At 35.7% G+C, this 17452-nt stretch overlaps 1 protein-coding gene across 2 annotated transcripts in view; it reads right to left on the reverse strand.

Moving 5' to 3' along the window:
- Window positions 1-2574: 2574 nt before the first annotated feature.
- The window catches only part of LOC125674288 (uncharacterized), a 41894-nt gene continuing 27016 nt past the window's right edge, over window positions 2575-17452 (reverse strand). For both annotated transcript variants that reach the window (XM_048911415.2, XM_056159796.1), the window contains 24 exons: window positions 16588-16693; window positions 16388-16504; window positions 16075-16210; window positions 15706-15886; window positions 14962-15232; window positions 14653-14839; window positions 14244-14455; window positions 13917-14146; window positions 13658-13811; window positions 13383-13567; window positions 12864-13007; window positions 12611-12779; window positions 12361-12490; window positions 11702-11823; window positions 10891-11030; window positions 10506-10653; window positions 10162-10365; window positions 9827-10048; window positions 8823-9605; window positions 8515-8733; window positions 8228-8323; window positions 7808-8139; window positions 3157-3361; window positions 2575-2910 (listed from right to left, as the gene is read on the reverse strand). In XM_048911415.2, coding sequence (XP_048767372.2) covers window positions 2621-2910; window positions 3157-3361; window positions 7808-8139; window positions 8228-8323; window positions 8515-8733; window positions 8823-9605; window positions 9827-10048; window positions 10162-10365; window positions 10506-10653; window positions 10891-11030; window positions 11702-11823; window positions 12361-12490; window positions 12611-12779; window positions 12864-13007; window positions 13383-13567; window positions 13658-13811; window positions 13917-14146; window positions 14244-14455; window positions 14653-14839; window positions 14962-15232; window positions 15706-15886; window positions 16075-16210; window positions 16388-16504; window positions 16588-16693 — 4983 coding nt within the window. In that variant the 3' untranslated portion in view covers window positions 2575-2620. The remainder of the gene's footprint in view (window positions 2911-3156; window positions 3362-7807; window positions 8140-8227; window positions 8324-8514; window positions 8734-8822; window positions 9606-9826; window positions 10049-10161; window positions 10366-10505; window positions 10654-10890; window positions 11031-11701; window positions 11824-12360; window positions 12491-12610; window positions 12780-12863; window positions 13008-13382; window positions 13568-13657; window positions 13812-13916; window positions 14147-14243; window positions 14456-14652; window positions 14840-14961; window positions 15233-15705; window positions 15887-16074; window positions 16211-16387; window positions 16505-16587; window positions 16694-17452) is intronic.

The raw sequence follows: 17452 nt of genomic DNA on the forward strand, positions 1-17452 counted from the left end.
TGTTCACATTTATGCAGTCATTCTACATGTAGCACTCACTTCCAACACAAATATACATATAAATAAATTTAAGTTTAAGGTTAAATAGTAAATAAATTAATATAGTTCAGTGACAGTATTCGTCTGCGAGAATAATTCCATAATCAGAGCGAGGTCAGATATACGTTTTTTACAAACGATCTTACTTGACGGTACATTTATCTTTATCTTATAAATTTGATTCCTAACAATATAAGTCCATTGCTTAAACCAATTTTGTATTCAATCAGATACATATAGTTAGTATTTAGCATTAAGCTCAAATCTTCGGCAGTCCCCCTGCATAATATATCAACAGTTGAATGAATTTCGACACAATGTAAATTAGCTTTTCGACACACACCGGAATTCATTGCACTGAAATAAGAATGACGGTACTTCGAAATGACAGATGACAAAACTTCTCATAAACAAACCGGTTTATTCCAGTCCCACAACAGGAACGTTCCGTCAACGACGACTATGCCGTGATTTTAACTTTTCCACTGCTCTTACCGGGTTTGAAAGAGAATCATTGTCTGTCATTTTGTTTAGAAATGATAGATGTGTGTATGAATTTTTGAGAGAAATTCAGAGCTTTAATTAACCCGCAACAGAGCTCGAGGGGCAGTCCATGAAACGACGCAAGTATACCCGCTGTTCTTTCTAATGAGGTTTACACATTCATAGTAAACTGCATGTTCAGATGTCGAGGTGCATTTGTAATACTTGGAAACAGTGGAATATCCACATTTATATCAACCAACCAGCAGTAACCGTCTACTTAAAGTGAGAAAAGTTGAATACTTTTAACTGGTTTCTACAATATATAAACGCTATGACTACTGTTGCTTTCGGGTTATAAACAAACTTTTACGTTCAGTGTTAAACTTTACGTATACCTAGCAGGGCATTTACAAAATACAAATATTCATTTCAGGTTAAGAATACATGACGAAGCATAACTTTCAATTCTCAAAATGAGTTTATGTGTTTTTGTGGAGAAACACATTAACTTATGAATCTTTTTATGAGTTTCTAGATAGGATTACCTTTTAACATTAACGAAATAATTAATTCGGGAGTGATTTTAACATCACAGTATACCTGACCTTTCAGATGTCGTGCCTAGTAATGCATGTATCAGCTAATCATGAAGAAAGTCCTTATATTTAAAATTTCCTTTAAAACCGTCAGTACATGAGTGAATGCATTAAAAAGAAAGCATTCAGAGATATACTCACGATGGGGAGTGATTTTATATTTCCATATCCCATTAATCTTCTGATTTCTCACTCATCGGGGCATCCGCTACTTAAGCGTTTTGTGAGAAGTACATGTAGTTTCCTTTGAAAATCTTAAGTTCCTGTTTGTATGCATGATATTGAAAATTGCCACCTTATTTTTCAATTTAATTATGTTTGTATTTATCAAGATTTATAAAAATTAGGGAGATCCCAATGTCATTCTTGTTTAGGTTGTCTGAGTTGTAGTTTTGATATTCGGGGATCTCCCTGTTATAGGGGTTGTAAATAAGTTGTCAGCTTCTTCAATCGTCATTAATAAATGACAATTTTCAACCAACAATATGTATTCTACTCTTAATTGTCAAGAAAAATAACAAAGCTGCGGGATATGAAAAAACCGGTTTCTTCGAAAAGTATTTTATATTCTTATAAAAATGGAGAGTATAAACATATTTAATCCAGCAAGATTTATTAACACCTGCATACATCTGAATATGTCTTCAATCTTGAGATATCAAGCTTAAGGAAATCAGCTTCATATATCTTTTGAAGGAAATTGCACTAAAATGTCAAGTTTTTGGTGAAAACTTCAACTAGGTGCGTGTTGGTATAAATTTATATTAATTCAGAGTTATACGCATGGCAAGGCGTGGTGTTGGTATCTCAACATGCCATCAATTATTAGATGCAAGGTGAAGATAACGAACAGTGATCAATCTCATAACTCCTATAAGCAATACAAAATAGATAGTTGGGCAAACACGGACCCCTGGACACACCAGAGGTGGGATCAGGTGTCTAGAAGGAGTAAGCATCCCCTGTTGACCGGTCACACCCGCCGTGAGCCCTATATCCTGATCAGGTAAACGGAGTTATCCGCAGTCAAAATCAGTGTGCCAAGAACGGCTTAACAATCGGTATGAAACACGTCAGACAGCATTTGACCCAATGCGAGGTTGTATTGACGAACTAGATCGTTATAACGACCATAGAACGTTTAAGAAAATCAGTTACTTGTGCCACTTGAAAGAGATTCCCATTAATTTGAAATTTCCTTAAAGATCTTTGGGAGTTGCGTGTTTGATTAATTCCTTGATATATACATGGTATCCCTATATGATATCATCCACCAATATATTTTGATGGAAGGTATCTTAACTTTCAGGGAATAGCTTTAAGGCAATTTGGAGGATATACAACACAGGATAAGGTTCTCCATCAGACAAGTTACGAAGAGGCTTTATCTAAGCTATATTTATGCCTGGGTTTTTTTAAATGTTCCGTATGAGAAAAAACTCTTACTTCATGAATCTATTCGAAGAGGTTTAATTCGACACTTTTGTATAAGTAAATCATTATTTAGACAGTTTTATAAATCCCTTGATGTCTTCATAAGTACCTCCGACACTAATAGCTCTAACAAACACATGGACAGACAAATTTGATTGGTTTGGTATTGTTGGCGGTAAACCAAACGTGATACTGGATAGTGTGGTCTCCTGCCATTGTAATATGTTCGTTCCGCCTTCAACAGTTCCCGCAGAAACTTCGTAGAACAATGGATATTTGGAAGTGAACACTTTGTCCCAGGATACGGTAACTTCTTTATTTCCGGCATGCCACGTCACTCTCAACGATGTCCCATCTGAAATGCATTTGAAGACATACAATCAGACGGATGTATTAAAGTTTCTCTATGATTTTTACTGAGACTGAAAATTGCAGTGTATAACAGAATATTGTTTGATACCCAACTCCTACGTTGACAAAACAGGGCGAAACTGCTCACAAGATGTTAAATACATAATATTCGCAAATTGTCATTTTATTCACTTTGAATCATTTTTGATGTATACAATTTCTTATATTTCGATTATCTAAACATACTCACCTTCTTTTTCTGGTTTACCATCAACAACTGTAAGGTTGTAGACAACTTTGCTGCTTGATAGAAGAAGTTTATTGATCGCCTGAAAAGTAATATTCTTCAGGTCTGCAGGCATCTCCAAATTCATAATATTTGCAGTTTTCATATCTTGTCCGATCGGAAAGGACATCTTTTCTTCAATGTTTTCTCCATCACTGGAAAAAGTTATCTGTAAAGAACAAGGGACGTTATTGGCCAAAATTGGCCGCGCTTCAAAAACCGATCATATTTTGCAGGTAGAAAGGTGATAATTTTCTCGTTTCATTCATATATAACATGTACCATTTACTTGTTGCTGATATTGAGAAAATAACGTTACAATATTGCATTGTTAACTCTGACGCTATCTTCCGACGATCGCTTTTTCGGAACGACGTCATCGACCTTATAGGATTTACAGTCCCCTGATTCTTCTAGAATATTTTTCTAAAAGTTACAATTTTAACATTTTATATAAAGATACTCATTGAAATCAAAGACAATTGAAAACTGGCATGCTATGGAAAATACATAATTCATTTACATGTAACTTTATCGTGGTCATAGACATTTTGCGGAAGAATCTTGTGTTAATTAGAGTGAGAAAAATAATGCGTGTATTTGTCAAAAATTGTTCAGTAGAACGCAATCATATTTTCGAAGGTGCTGTTCGATGTCCTCCTATTCAAATGAAATATGAAAAATAAAATGGCTTTTGAATTTTCTTTTTCCTGGTTTTGTTTTTTGGTCATAAATATTAACACTTTGATTAAAAACGTCGATTGAGTCGGATAAAATTACTTGTTATGCCATGTACACCAAGGACTATATAACAGGTCTGCTTACATGTGTATGCAATATACAAGTTACAGTACATACGAATAAAATATGCTGTGGGTATTTACAAAATATATTGAATAAAGTGTGGTAAATGTACATATACTAAACGATACAAATTTATGTTGCATGAATGGGATATCATTTTCTTGGGTACAGTAAAACACGTCAAGTAATATACATGTAACTTCAGATGGTATATTCATATGAAGCAGAATTTGTTCAAAAACTTCTACGTGAGAAGAAAAAATCTCTCGCTGTGACCTTCAATTCGACTTTTAGATATATCGATGACGTTTTGTCTATTAACAATGACAGCTTTCATTCATATGTCGATTTGATATATCCCTGTGAGCTGGAAATAAAGGACACCACAGAGTCGTCCACTTCTGCTTCATACTTAGATATTTTATTGAAAGTAGACATTAACGGCAAACTAACAACTCAACTGTATGACAAACGGGATGATTTCAGCTTCTCCATCGTCAACTTCCCACATTTATGTAGCAATATTCCATTATCACCTGCATATGGTGTTTATATATCTCAACTGATTCGATATGCAAGAGCTTGTTCTGGGTATAGTCAGTTTTTAAATCGAGGTAAGCTACTGACAAACAAGTTGATAGTACAGGGATTTCAACAGTCTCGATTGAAGTCAGCATTTCGCAAATTCTATGGTCGTTATAACGATCTAGTTCGTCAATACAACCTCGCATTGGGTCAAATGCTGTCTGACGTGTTTCATACCGATTGTTAAGCCGTTCTTGGCACACTGATTTTGACTGCGGATAACTCCGTTTACCTGATCAGGATATGGGGCTCACGGCGGGTGTGACCGGTCAACAGGGGATGCTTACTCCTCCTAGGCACCTGATCCCACCTCTGGTGTGTCCAGGGGTCCGTGTTTGCCCAACTATCTATTTTGTATTGCTTGTGGGAGTTATGAGATTGATCACTGTTCGTTATCTTCACCTTGCATATTTCATATAGCAAATGCATTTAAAAACCTCACAAAAATGCGTCCAATGTATTTAAAAGCCTCACAAAAATGTGTCCGTGTTTATATCTTTACATTCCCCTAAATGGTCAACAAAGTAGTTCGAACTCTCTCTCTCTCTCCATATAGTGTTCATCTTTGATAAATGAATATACATCAGTCAGTGGGCATGTCATTGCATGCACTGACATTCAGTCCAAATCTAGAACGGACTCTGGGAAGTTTGAGTACATGTATAGACAATGTGGTATATGTTACTGCTTTTCCCAGGCACTTTTTTCATATGCGAATAAGGATATATTGAGTGAACCCCCCCCCCCCCCCCCCCATATTCTTGATAGTAGTATTGAATGAGAAAAAATAGGATTAAAATTATTAATTGAACCCATGTAGCGAAGGATAACCCTCCACCCCCCGACGATTTAAGAATTCGAAGATCAGACAGAAAGGTTTTTTCATTTGATAATTAACTACCAACTTATCCTTCGACCCCCCCCCCCCCTGATAAATGATGCTACGTGTCTGTTTCCAAGAGACAGTATATGTAACTACAACAGACCTTTTATAAAAATGAATTTAATAAATATCATGCATGCATTTTCGTTTTTCAATGTGCGGGCCAGGCCTATCCAGAACACCTTGACATGAGAGAGAGAGAGAGAGAGAGAGAGAGAGAGAGAGAGAGAGAGAGAGGGTCTACATCACCTTACGGTTATACTCCAGTATTCCTAATCATGGAGGGGGCGTACGTCAATACTAATATAAACTTTTTAGTAACAATCACAACACATATACTATATATTTTATAAGATTGATAAAAGTTGAAGTGTCATTGGGCTGGTCAAGTTGTTCCCATAGCAAGGGAATGGTCAACATCACCCCCCCCCCCTCAAAGTGGAGGGGCAACCCCTCCTCGATACTACGGTGTCTGAATATTTATATCTATACATCTATATACTATATACACACATGTACATCCTGCCCAATTACCTTTGTTAATATGTGTCCCTGTAAATGTGCATCAATTACATATACATGTCTATATGAACCCGTGGGGATTCGGGTTTGAGTAAGTCCTCAGTACTCCTTGCTTGTCGTAAGACGCGACTAAATGGGGCGGTCTTCGGATGAGACCGCAAAAACTGAGGTCCCGTGTCACAGCAGGTGTGGCACGATAAAGATCCCTCCCTGTTCAATGGTCATAAGCGCCGAGCATAGGCCTAAATTCTGCAGCCCTTCACCGGCAGTGGTGAGGTCTCCATGAGTGAAATATTCTCAAGAGGGGCGTTAAACAATATTCAATCAATCAATCATATGCGATATAGAAAAAAATCTGCCACCACAATGGTCGAAATTTCAAATAGATCACAGGTTCTCGACGTTTTAAAGAAACCACATCTCGCTGGAAGATATAAATAATGATTTGTTGTTATTTTATTTTTAATTTAAACCGTTTTAAGAACCTTTGGAATCAATATCTAATTACTAATGTAGTAATATTAAATTTCAACATGCATCATATATACAGACATGCATGTACGTAAAAATGATGTAAGAAAACTGCTTTTAAAAAAAACCGCATTATATTTGATATATTTGTATAAACGATAGTTTAAAATTTAGCGAAAAAAGTAACAGACATCCCAACTATCTAACTCTTAAGATATAACGTATCAGTACCCATTTTTGCCGAAAATGAACGAATTTTGGTTCGATTTTTGTAAAAAGAAAATAAATTCGAGTTATTAAAGGTCTATGTATGTCTTCGATTTTATTATTTTTTAATGCAATTTATTCTTAAATAATCTTATTTTGAAAAGACAGGACGTCCAAACATATTCCCGTGACCTTTAAAAACGAAAGTAGAATAATTTCCATTCATCATGCGGTGGATTTTTGATCCGCCTCTGTGACTCGAAAGGCAGACATCATCTGCATTTATTGAGTGCAGATTTTTATGGCAAACTAGGTAACGCATTAATTGTTTGACTGGACATACATGTATTTATTAAATCGCAAAAAAAGTAAAAGTTTATGAGGTTAAATGATGGAACAGTTTGCTTCAGTTCTATAACATGCAAAATATTGACTTTGTGTAACGAAAACGGCCGATTTCCGCATTCATTCTTTTTTAAAATTAATATTGTTTGCAGCCAACAATCGATACCATATTGATAATGAAAGAAGAATATTAATGAATAATTAAACATGCAAAATATAAATCTGGTTGTTGAATGCAAAAGAGTTTTTTTTTTTCAGTTCTATAACATGCAAAATATTGACTTTGTGTATCGAAAACAGCCGATTTCGCATTCATTCTTTTTTAATATTCATATTGTTTGCAGCCAACAACCGATACGATATTGATAATGAAAGACGAATATTAATGGATAATTAAACATGCAAAATATAAATCTGGTTGTTGCATGCAAAAGTATTAGTTTTTGCTAAAGTTTATTCATAATTTATTTCAAATCAGCAGATTCCGCTAAACAGCTCATCTTTAGCGTATATTCATGACGTCATAATAAAATATTACGTCATTTTCATGTAAGTGGGATTAGGAGAACATCCTAGTTGTGTAAATAAAAAGAATAATTAATTAAGCATAGTATGAAAGTTGAAAAAATGAAAAAAATCTCGGCGGTATATAGCCAATAACGTCCCTTGTCCTTTAATTTTAAAAACCTGAGAAACAGTTTAAGGTAAAAATGAATAAAAAACAATGTTACTACGTACATATCTATAACTTAATTAATTTTACCTCTCTAATTAAAACACTACTAATTAGAAATATACCCTGTATTGTTCAATTCCAACGTAGTCTTCAAAACCAGACCATCGAAGTCTAACACTGTTTTTCACGCTTTGATAATGACTACCAGCTTGGTACTCAGTAATAGACATCGGAAGAACAACTACTTCTGCATGGTCTACCGATGGTGAACGTATTGAAATTTTAACTCCATCCGACGATTTCGAGGTCGATAATCCGGCACGATTGTGGCATCTGATTGTGGAGTACACAGTTCGATTTTCGAGTAAACTGTATTCAAAGTCTTTCGCAATCAACGTCTCTTGAGTAGACAATCTTGCAAAGGTTTGTAAATCAATTCCTTGTGGTTGGTAACCTAATAAAATTAAGATTTTTAAGATTTGTCTTGAGATGTATATGAATATGACTGATATAATAGCTTACGAAGCAGACAAATCATATACCTATTGCCCATTCGCAATAATCAATATCTGATTCTTCATCTGTTGCCACAAAATTAACTGCTACTTCATTATCTGTCCAGGCATTTTCATCTCCACCTATATTGAATGGAACTTCTGATCAGTCGGGTATGAAACAAAATACTACTAAATCAGGATAGTTACAAAATTATAAATTGCATAAATTAAAATAATGTTAATTAGCTGAAATTATTACAGTTACTGACAGACTTCATTTTATCTCAATTGCAGCTTTTTTTTTAGTAATACAGTACAGGTCCTAAACGTACTTGATAACCTTCCATCGTACACATAGGAAATGGTGGGTGGTGTCAGATCAACGATAATGGGCACAGAATAAGATATTCCGAGGAGTCCAGCGGCATTTAATGCAGTTACTGTTATGTGAACAAACGTGTTGTGGACAAGGGAAATATTGGCATTAATCCCAAAATTATTTTGTCCAACACTAGTAAATCCTTGTAGCTGTGTCCCACCTTTTGTGTAACCTATCAGAGCGAAAATATATGCTTAAACATCAAAACCTGAACTTTTTATAAAAGGTCCTAGAAAACACAATCGTACAAATTTGCTATACCTATTGCCCATTGGTGTTCCTTGATCGGACTGAAATCTTCGAAGAAACTCCATGATCCATGTATAGAACCCCATTCATGTAAATAAACGACATGAGCGGACACATGGGAGTCTATACTGTCGTTCTTGTTCTTTTCTACGTGTTCAAATGTCAAATGATCTACAAACAGACCAGTCTTAACGTCTGCACTGCCAATCTCTAAAACTGCGGTGACATCAGTTGCAGTGAAATAAAAGATATGTCTATGCCAGGAGACAATCTCACGAGAGGAAGATAAGCCGTGTTCGTCATTCCTGTAAGCCTTTGAATACAGAAGAAACACGTGTTTCATTTTCCCAATAGAAACAAACCCTTCTTTATTAGCGATGGATGCAACTCTTCCTGAAAGGTGACTCGAGAAAAGCTTAAGGCGATAAAGTTCCCCAGTTTTTAATCCATTAATAACTTGCTTCACACTCCCTCGGACAAAAAGAAAGGCTTTTCCATCTCTGGCTAAATTCCTCAATGCTGACAAAACGGAGGCACAGCTTTGAGCAGTTAGAACCCAGTGGTCGGGAATAAAAATATCACTGAGCGTACAGATGTTGGTAAATTCGACATTTTCCACTGACAGGGACTTGTTCGACATTTCAAAGGAAGGATTCAGCAGAAGGTTGTTGCCGGTGTGATAAAGATATTGAGGTTGTGGTGGAGATGTGTCAATCGTGACACCATCAGAGACGGCGATATCTGATTCAAATCCAACGTTGTCTACTGCATACACTTTACTGTAGTACATTCTTCCTATAAGAAGTGAAAACAATGTAAATATGGATGCATAGTTTGATATCATGTGCATAAGAGTTAATCACCGATCGAGTCGTTGTGAGATTATTTCAAGGGTTGTCACACAAAGAAGATGGTTGGTATACAAAATGAATGAACGTATAATATTTCACCTGTTTTAAAAAGGTATAAATCTGTAAGATGTGAACATATGCTTGTAAAATGAAAATAAACTGTACCAACAACGAAATCCTTCTCAAGACGTCTGGAAACGGATGTGTGAATACCAACATTTTCCCAATTCCTTACACTGCATTCCGTATTCGAGTAAATTAATGAAATAGTGGACGTATTGCCGACACACCAAAAGTAATTCTTTATCCCAGATCCAGTATCCAAAAAACTATGCCATCTAGCTCCAATAATATCCGATGCATTTTGATATTCTAGATCATGCACTCCTAAAAATGTAATTTTAGCAGCTTTGAATATGGTATTCATAGAAAGAAATATATTGTTTAAAACCTGGGAGATGGCAATCGAGGGAGTAATAATAGTCGATAAGTGTGCATACCTATTCCGTCAAAGACGATGCCTGCTGTCGGTTTGACATTGTCAATTTTGAATCCGTCAGAAGATTCTGTGTGGTGAATTCCAGAGAAACCGTAAGCGATAACATTCGTGTAGTACTGGACTCCTGGTGAAAGCGAAAGTCTGTGAACCAAGTATGTTGTCTCTGTGTTAGGCAGGTCTTCTCCACTGTCCCACACATCATGACCTTGTAAATATACAGCCAAGGACAAGCACGATTAGAAAACGTGTTCCTACTTTAACGCTTCTATCTGTTAGCAAAGGATTCGCTGTTGGTTTAATTCTTTACACTGATTTTACTTATTAATCATTCATTTTTAAACATACCTCCTGCCACGGTACTGATGTAAACACGGTAAGATTTTATTGTCGTATTGCCGTCGGAAAACTTATTTGTCCAATTCAACATTAAGGATATACCATCCTTTACATAATCATAATCTTTCATGATACTGCCGATCATTTTCTCTGTAATCTGTTGACCATAAAAGACAAAACCTATTTGTACCAAATTGATGAAAATTCTTAAGGTCATTTGATTGATGTCTTCATTATTTTAACTACTAAATGATAACTAAGATAGTTTACATCTGATCAAACTGTGTAAATTAAAAGCAAAAAATAATGACAGAATCATATCAAAGACACCGACACAGTTACGGGTATGGGGAGGAAAATCGTTCTCAATGCACGATATCTTAGATGACCTTACCGAACTTCCAAGAATATTCAAGGTTGCGGGTTTCTTCGTTGCAATGATAACTCCATTCGATTTAAAAACTGCGTATATGTTTTTGTTGTACCAGGCTTTGACGAAAACAGAATAAGAAACCTCCTCCTCCAGGTACTGACCTGTTGGCAGAAAAAAAAACTAATAATTCAGATAAGCGTATTTACTTTTGGGACAGCATTGAAGAAGAAATTCACATTAGCGAATGCATTTAGGTTAATAGGTGATTTACTTCAATTCTTAATCTATCAGAATATGTTTCATTATCTAAAAAATGCTACAAGGTTGCGCAAAATCTTTATTATTATGTCATTTAATTTTAGGCACACCGTTCTCAATCTTTGATAACATGCAAGATATGTTAGAAATTGCAGTTAAAGCTAAAAAAAAAAAAAAAAAAAAGCGAAGTGGTCAATTTTCTCGAATAATGCAGGTAGCTGTATTTTGTTAAGCTGTCTATCAAATAAAAGTCATAATCTTCAATTTTTTTAAACAAATATGAATCATAATATGTAAATAAAGCGTGTGCACAATACAGCCTAGAGCGATTTTGTCTAAAGGGATTAGGGTCGAAAAACTTTAACACCTGAAGAATGAGAGAATTTTTGTTTATATTTTTCGAACCTGTTACAGCTGTGTCTCTAACAGAATCATGGTCGGATGGACATGCAATTATTTCTCTGTACATAAAATCTTCACATATCTAAGAAATCTAATTCTATAATTCTAGTAGACAATTGACTACAAAAATAGGAATGTTGTGTGTTTTGATGTAAAGATGACCGTCATTTACCTGGTATAGTAGTATAGATGATAAAATTGTTTTGTCCCGCGTCATGCCACACTCGATCATGTTCTGGATCAAATACTCCAGCTGGGGCGGCATGACCTGTGAAACCAACACTCCATTGGTACCTGACAATGAGAAACACACTTGTGGATAGAACATCGAGGATATAAATGAAGTAACTTTAAATGTGTCCTATATTCAATACACAAACTGAATACTACAGAATACTGCTTCTAGGTTTATTTTGGGAATATTTAGTGGTTGGCAACATTGACGTACATGTATAACACAACAGCTTGAAATACTGTGACATCGCCTTATAAAGACTGGTCATATGATTGTCTAAAATAAGTACTCAAAATTTTATCACAGCCAAATAATTCAAAAACATTCCTCCATTATGGAAGGTTTTTTTCTAGAAATAAACCCATATCACAAAATATGATTATCTAAAAACCTTCCCAAATATAGCAAAATGAAATATTCTATTAAGTAGATCTAGGTATAAAATCTATAATTTTGATATTGCTATAAATCTCAAATGCTTATACTTAATCGTACTCAGTTTGTAAGTCTCAAAACTATCAAAAGCCTATATCCTCCAGAAAGTAGAAAAGACCTATTTTATATTATTTTGTTCCATTCTTTAAAAGAAGTCTTACATGAAAGGTGGACTGCCTTGCCTATGGACTATTGACCACCTGCCTTGGAGTGCCGTGTTACTTGGTGTGAATTGTATGTCTGATGTTCCAAACATTACGTCAGACACTTGGAGGAGATTGTTTGTGTTTCCTATAGATAAATCAAAACTGAAGTCAAGAAGTCATACAATGTATATTACATTGATTCATTATATAGCTTTAAATGTACAACATTATGAAGCTACGATGATTCAACACACATCCATATTACCTATCGTGGCGTCAGTACAAGAGGAACCGTTGTTGTGACAAACTTTGTCCTGAGGAGCGCAGACACACTGCCCCTCACAATCTTCAGATTCACATCGTCTTACCAAAGATAAAATTCCCTGTGGTAGCTTCCGAAATTTCGAGTGGACTATGGCACTTGATAATCCTACCTGCAATCGCCAAATATAGCGGATACTAATCCCAATCTCAGAAACACAAGATGGATTAACAAAAAGCTGATGACATCAACTTACTTTGTTAATTGCCCAAACACTGATATAGAGGTAGTCGTAGGCCACAAGTTTCTGGGTTATAATTCGGTATGTTTGAACTAGTCCTTCATCATAGCGATCGTCTCCCTTTGTCGAATGATTAACTCTTTTAGGGACGCCGGGTTCCTAATGTTTTAAAGAAGCAATGTCATGCAATGTCACTTTCTTATCTTATGATATATCATGGATTAGATGATAGATGAAATATTGTACAATGTATTAGCCATTTGATTAGATGAAAAGCTGGAAATGCGAGGACAATAGATGGGATAAAAAAGGGCTTTGTTATATCATATACCTAACCGCTCCGTACAATAAACATTATAAACATCACTCTGCAGTAGGACATCCTTTAAATGTATTCTGAAAGGGTATACAGACCAAATTTACTGTCATATTATGTATTCTCCGTCGCCTAACGACTCGGAAGAATATAAACTTTGACAGGGAATGTGAGTCCATATATCTTGCCAAGATTGCTAATTAATAGTATATACTCACAGCATTTAAATCAGCTCCCATGTAATTTGACCCCACATTGACGAAGTAATGAGTGATATCCGAGTGAGCGTCAGCAAATCCCAACCAGGCGAGGTTTACAGAATATTTCCACCACGTCATAAACCCGGAGACATGACGACTCAGGTCTGCGTCAACGGCATGGTCAGTCTGTACCGCAAACATACCTAATGAAAACAAATCAAGTGAGATTTATTCCGAAATCTCAATAAAACCTGGTATTTCATATTTCTCTGACATTTAGAAATCGTTGGTACCCCTGCTGGGTGGCGTGCTGTCCACTAGAATTCCGGATGAGGTGCTAGAGGCACAAATTTGTGCTCCATTGCATGAATTTAGAGTCACATAATATGTGACTCCGTCATGCAGTTTCATGCCATTTAGAATAAAATTCCTTACAATGCCATTCACCTGTGAAAAGAAAATATATAAACAGTTCTTTCATGTTCATATTATTGTGAACAGTGGAAACAGTAAAACCTTTTTCAGCTAGACTGATATGTAACATTTGCTCACTTGGGTAGAAAAAAATTCAAAGTCACCGCCGATGTGGGATTTCACAGATAAATACTGTCTTTCGATGTGTGATTGTGGATCATCCACATCCCACTCCACCTTGACAGACGATCTGTAAAATTGTGTGTTTTCCGTCAGACCAAAATCTCTTTTGAATTTTGGTCCACTTTTGATCTCAGGTGGAGTTTCATCAACAAGAAATCCATTAGACACTGCATCCACAAACAAGCCTGAAATATATTTATGATGAACAAGAAGTATATTAAAGAATATTTATATTTCAAGTACAGTACCATGATTGGAAGCCTTTTTATAAGTAATGACTACCTGCTTTGTTATATGCTCTGACTGTTACGTATATGCGCTTTGATACGGTTAACTCCTGTGTGAAGTTGTATGCAGATGCCTCCTCAAATAAGTGAACTCTTTCCTCAGGTAGAATTTCCTTCCCACCTGGAGTTGTCCCAGCCCACCAGACATAATGAGATATCCCGGACTGAGGGTCATTGAAACCATACCATTTGGCACCAATCCAATTCCTAGACTCATGGGAAATTTGGAATTGTTTTACAGTATACATCCCATGTAATTAATTTTAACTATGTGTCAGTATATCATATTCATCAACTCCATTTGTTTTCTTTTTTAGTTTGTAATATGAAATACCTACCTAAAAGTATTTAAATTGTATTAAAAACTAATGCATTCATATTATTTTCAATAAGATGCTAGTAACCTGATTGACTGGTATTCCATGGCATTAGGGGATGTACCATCTGTAACCACACCCATATTTGGAGGACTATTATCCATGATAACGCCATCCGAGACAGAAGTTGTACAAAACCCGGCTGAATTGCACGCAGTTACGGTAGTGTAGTAGGTCAAACCCGATCCGAAAGGGACAAAATCTACGGTAAGCTCTGAATAAGAGTCAAATAATTCATATACTAGTCGTATCTTAAAGTACGAAACTAATGCAATATCGCCATCCGTACATATTTCTATGGGTAGTCAAAATGAATTGTTTTAGCAATTACCATACCATTCACAAGGCCAACACTCTGTCGTCCAATGACGTCATCACATAGAGGGCAAGTTCCAATATTGATAAAATATTCTTGGATTAGAGAATGGGGATCAAGAAACCCATACCAAACCACTGTCAGTGATTCCGTGTCTGTTTGGAAGTCTATATCTACTTTAATGCTTTTTGTAGGCAAAACATCCAAAACATGACCTTGTACAGGAGGAGAGAGATCAACCGTATAGGCCCAAGAGGTTGCCAGCGACATTAGATGGGCTTTATTAAATGCCTGAATAATGTAAAAAAAAAAAAAAAAAAAACTAGAAGATTAACATTTAGGTGTAAGTAATAAATAAGTGTATTCCTTGAATTACGAAAACATATAGATTCAAATAAACTTAAATCATTTAAAATGAAAATAACAAAGTGTGTATCGTTAAATCTCGGTCTGAGGAGATTTATTAAAACTATCAATGGTTTGATAAGCTTTCAGAAATATTAAAATGTACTGTTAAGTCTAATTATATATATATATATATATATATATATATATATATATATATATGCGTCCGATTACTGAGACTCTATTTCAATTTTGGATATATATATATATATATATGTGTGTGTGTGTGTGTGTGTGTGTGTATGTGTGTGTGTGTGTGTGTGTGTGTGTGTGTGTGTGTGTGTGTGTGTGTGTGTGTGTGTGTGTGTGTGTCTTATAATGTATTTGGGAAATCCATGCAAGTAGTAGTTAAAATTCACCTTGACAGATATATAGTAGGCATGTCCTTCTTTGATATCTAGTCTTTCATTTTTATCATTCACTCCACATTCAGAATCCTCTCGAGTGTACTCCATGATATCGGAATGACCGGGCTGTGAACCAACAGACCACATATAAAAGTCAATTCCACTCTCCGGGTCACTGAACACGCCCTTCCAGCTGAAAAGTAGCATTTAATAATTTTAACAGAGAATTTATTCCCTTTAGTGACCAAACTGAAACTAACGTAGAATATAATTGGTTTAATTTTCAAAATGTAAGAGCTTTGACAATTCTCATCAACAAGTGAAATATACACTAGTGATATACCCAATTGTATAATTTCGAAAGAAATCTGGCATACTTACCATGTTTCAAGTTCAGAGTTAGATATGATGTGACGCCCTGAGATAGTTATTCGCTGGTCACTTTTTAAAGGAGAGCTTGTATCGATGATGATGGGTGGTGATGTTTGTATTGTTGTTCTATTGGCAAAATCGGTCGCTGAAATTGTAATAATAATTCTATATCACGAAAAAGTGAAGCTAACGAACACTGACCATAGTTTTTATAAAGAATACAGAATTAAAAGTAGGACAAATCAGAGGTGGGATCACGTGACTAGGATATACAAAGTTTCTAAATTATAATCCTTAGTTACTACATTGAATATAGTATTACCTCGTATTGTTGCGTAGTACTTATGACCGCTGTGTAGAGTCAGACCATGGAGAGCTCTATGATTGACAACACCCACATCAAAAAATGCCACGACGTCATTTCCGCCCACAGATGTTCCTAGTGGCAATACATGAAAAACAAGTTATGATGTTTCATTGATCAGAAATACAGCTTTCAAGTTTTTCAAACTCCGAACTCACCTATTCCTAACTGATAGTTCTGAATTCCAGATGAATGAGATATCATATTAAACTCTTCCACGTCACTGAATGAATCCCAGGTCACATATAAGTCAGTTGCAGATATCTGAAATGAAATGTGTACTACCTAACTGAAAATATCAAACACAAATCACTGTCTATTGTCTTTGACCTGATTAGATACGCGAGAGCATTTTTCGTATGATCAATTTTTCAATCGACGCAAGCTACTGGTAAAGAGTTAACGCTCAAGGGGCTTTAACAGACTTGTATCAAGTCAGAGATCCGGGAATTGTGTGGTATTTATGATGATCGTATTAACAAATACAATCTGGCGTTACGTTGAATGTTGCATGGTGTGTTTCACATCATTTGTTAAACCATTCTTTGCATACTGAATTGAACTACAGATTACTCCGTTTACCGGATTAAGAGAATGGATTTTCGGTGGGTGTGAGTGGTCAAGAGGGGTTGCTTATTCCCCTAGCCACCTCCGTTACGTCCATTCCTCTATGTTTGTTCTTAATTTTGCGGTCTGAATGGTCATTTTTCATTATTTTCATTTTTCATGGTGAGCAATTTGCTAAAGAATATCAATATGGATTTACATGTCAAAGTTTTGAAAAAGATCGATTTTAAAACATGAACTTGAATTTTGATGATTGTTGGTTGGTTGCCTGTTTAGAGCCACATCAGTAAGGGTTCCTTGACGTACCAACGCCTGTCATATCCGAAATACCATGATTTTCATTTATAAATTATGAGTGTTTGGTGAAGGAGCAATTACTACGATTAATTGCGTCTTAGGTCTATCGGTGATAGCAAGAGCAGGTCTCCAACTCACGAACTCCCATGTTACGAAGCG

Source organism: Ostrea edulis, chromosome 3 (assembly GCF_947568905.1).
Source record: "Ostrea edulis chromosome 3, xbOstEdul1.1, whole genome shotgun sequence".
NCBI lineage: Eukaryota > Metazoa > Mollusca > Bivalvia > Ostreida > Ostreidae > Ostrea > Ostrea edulis.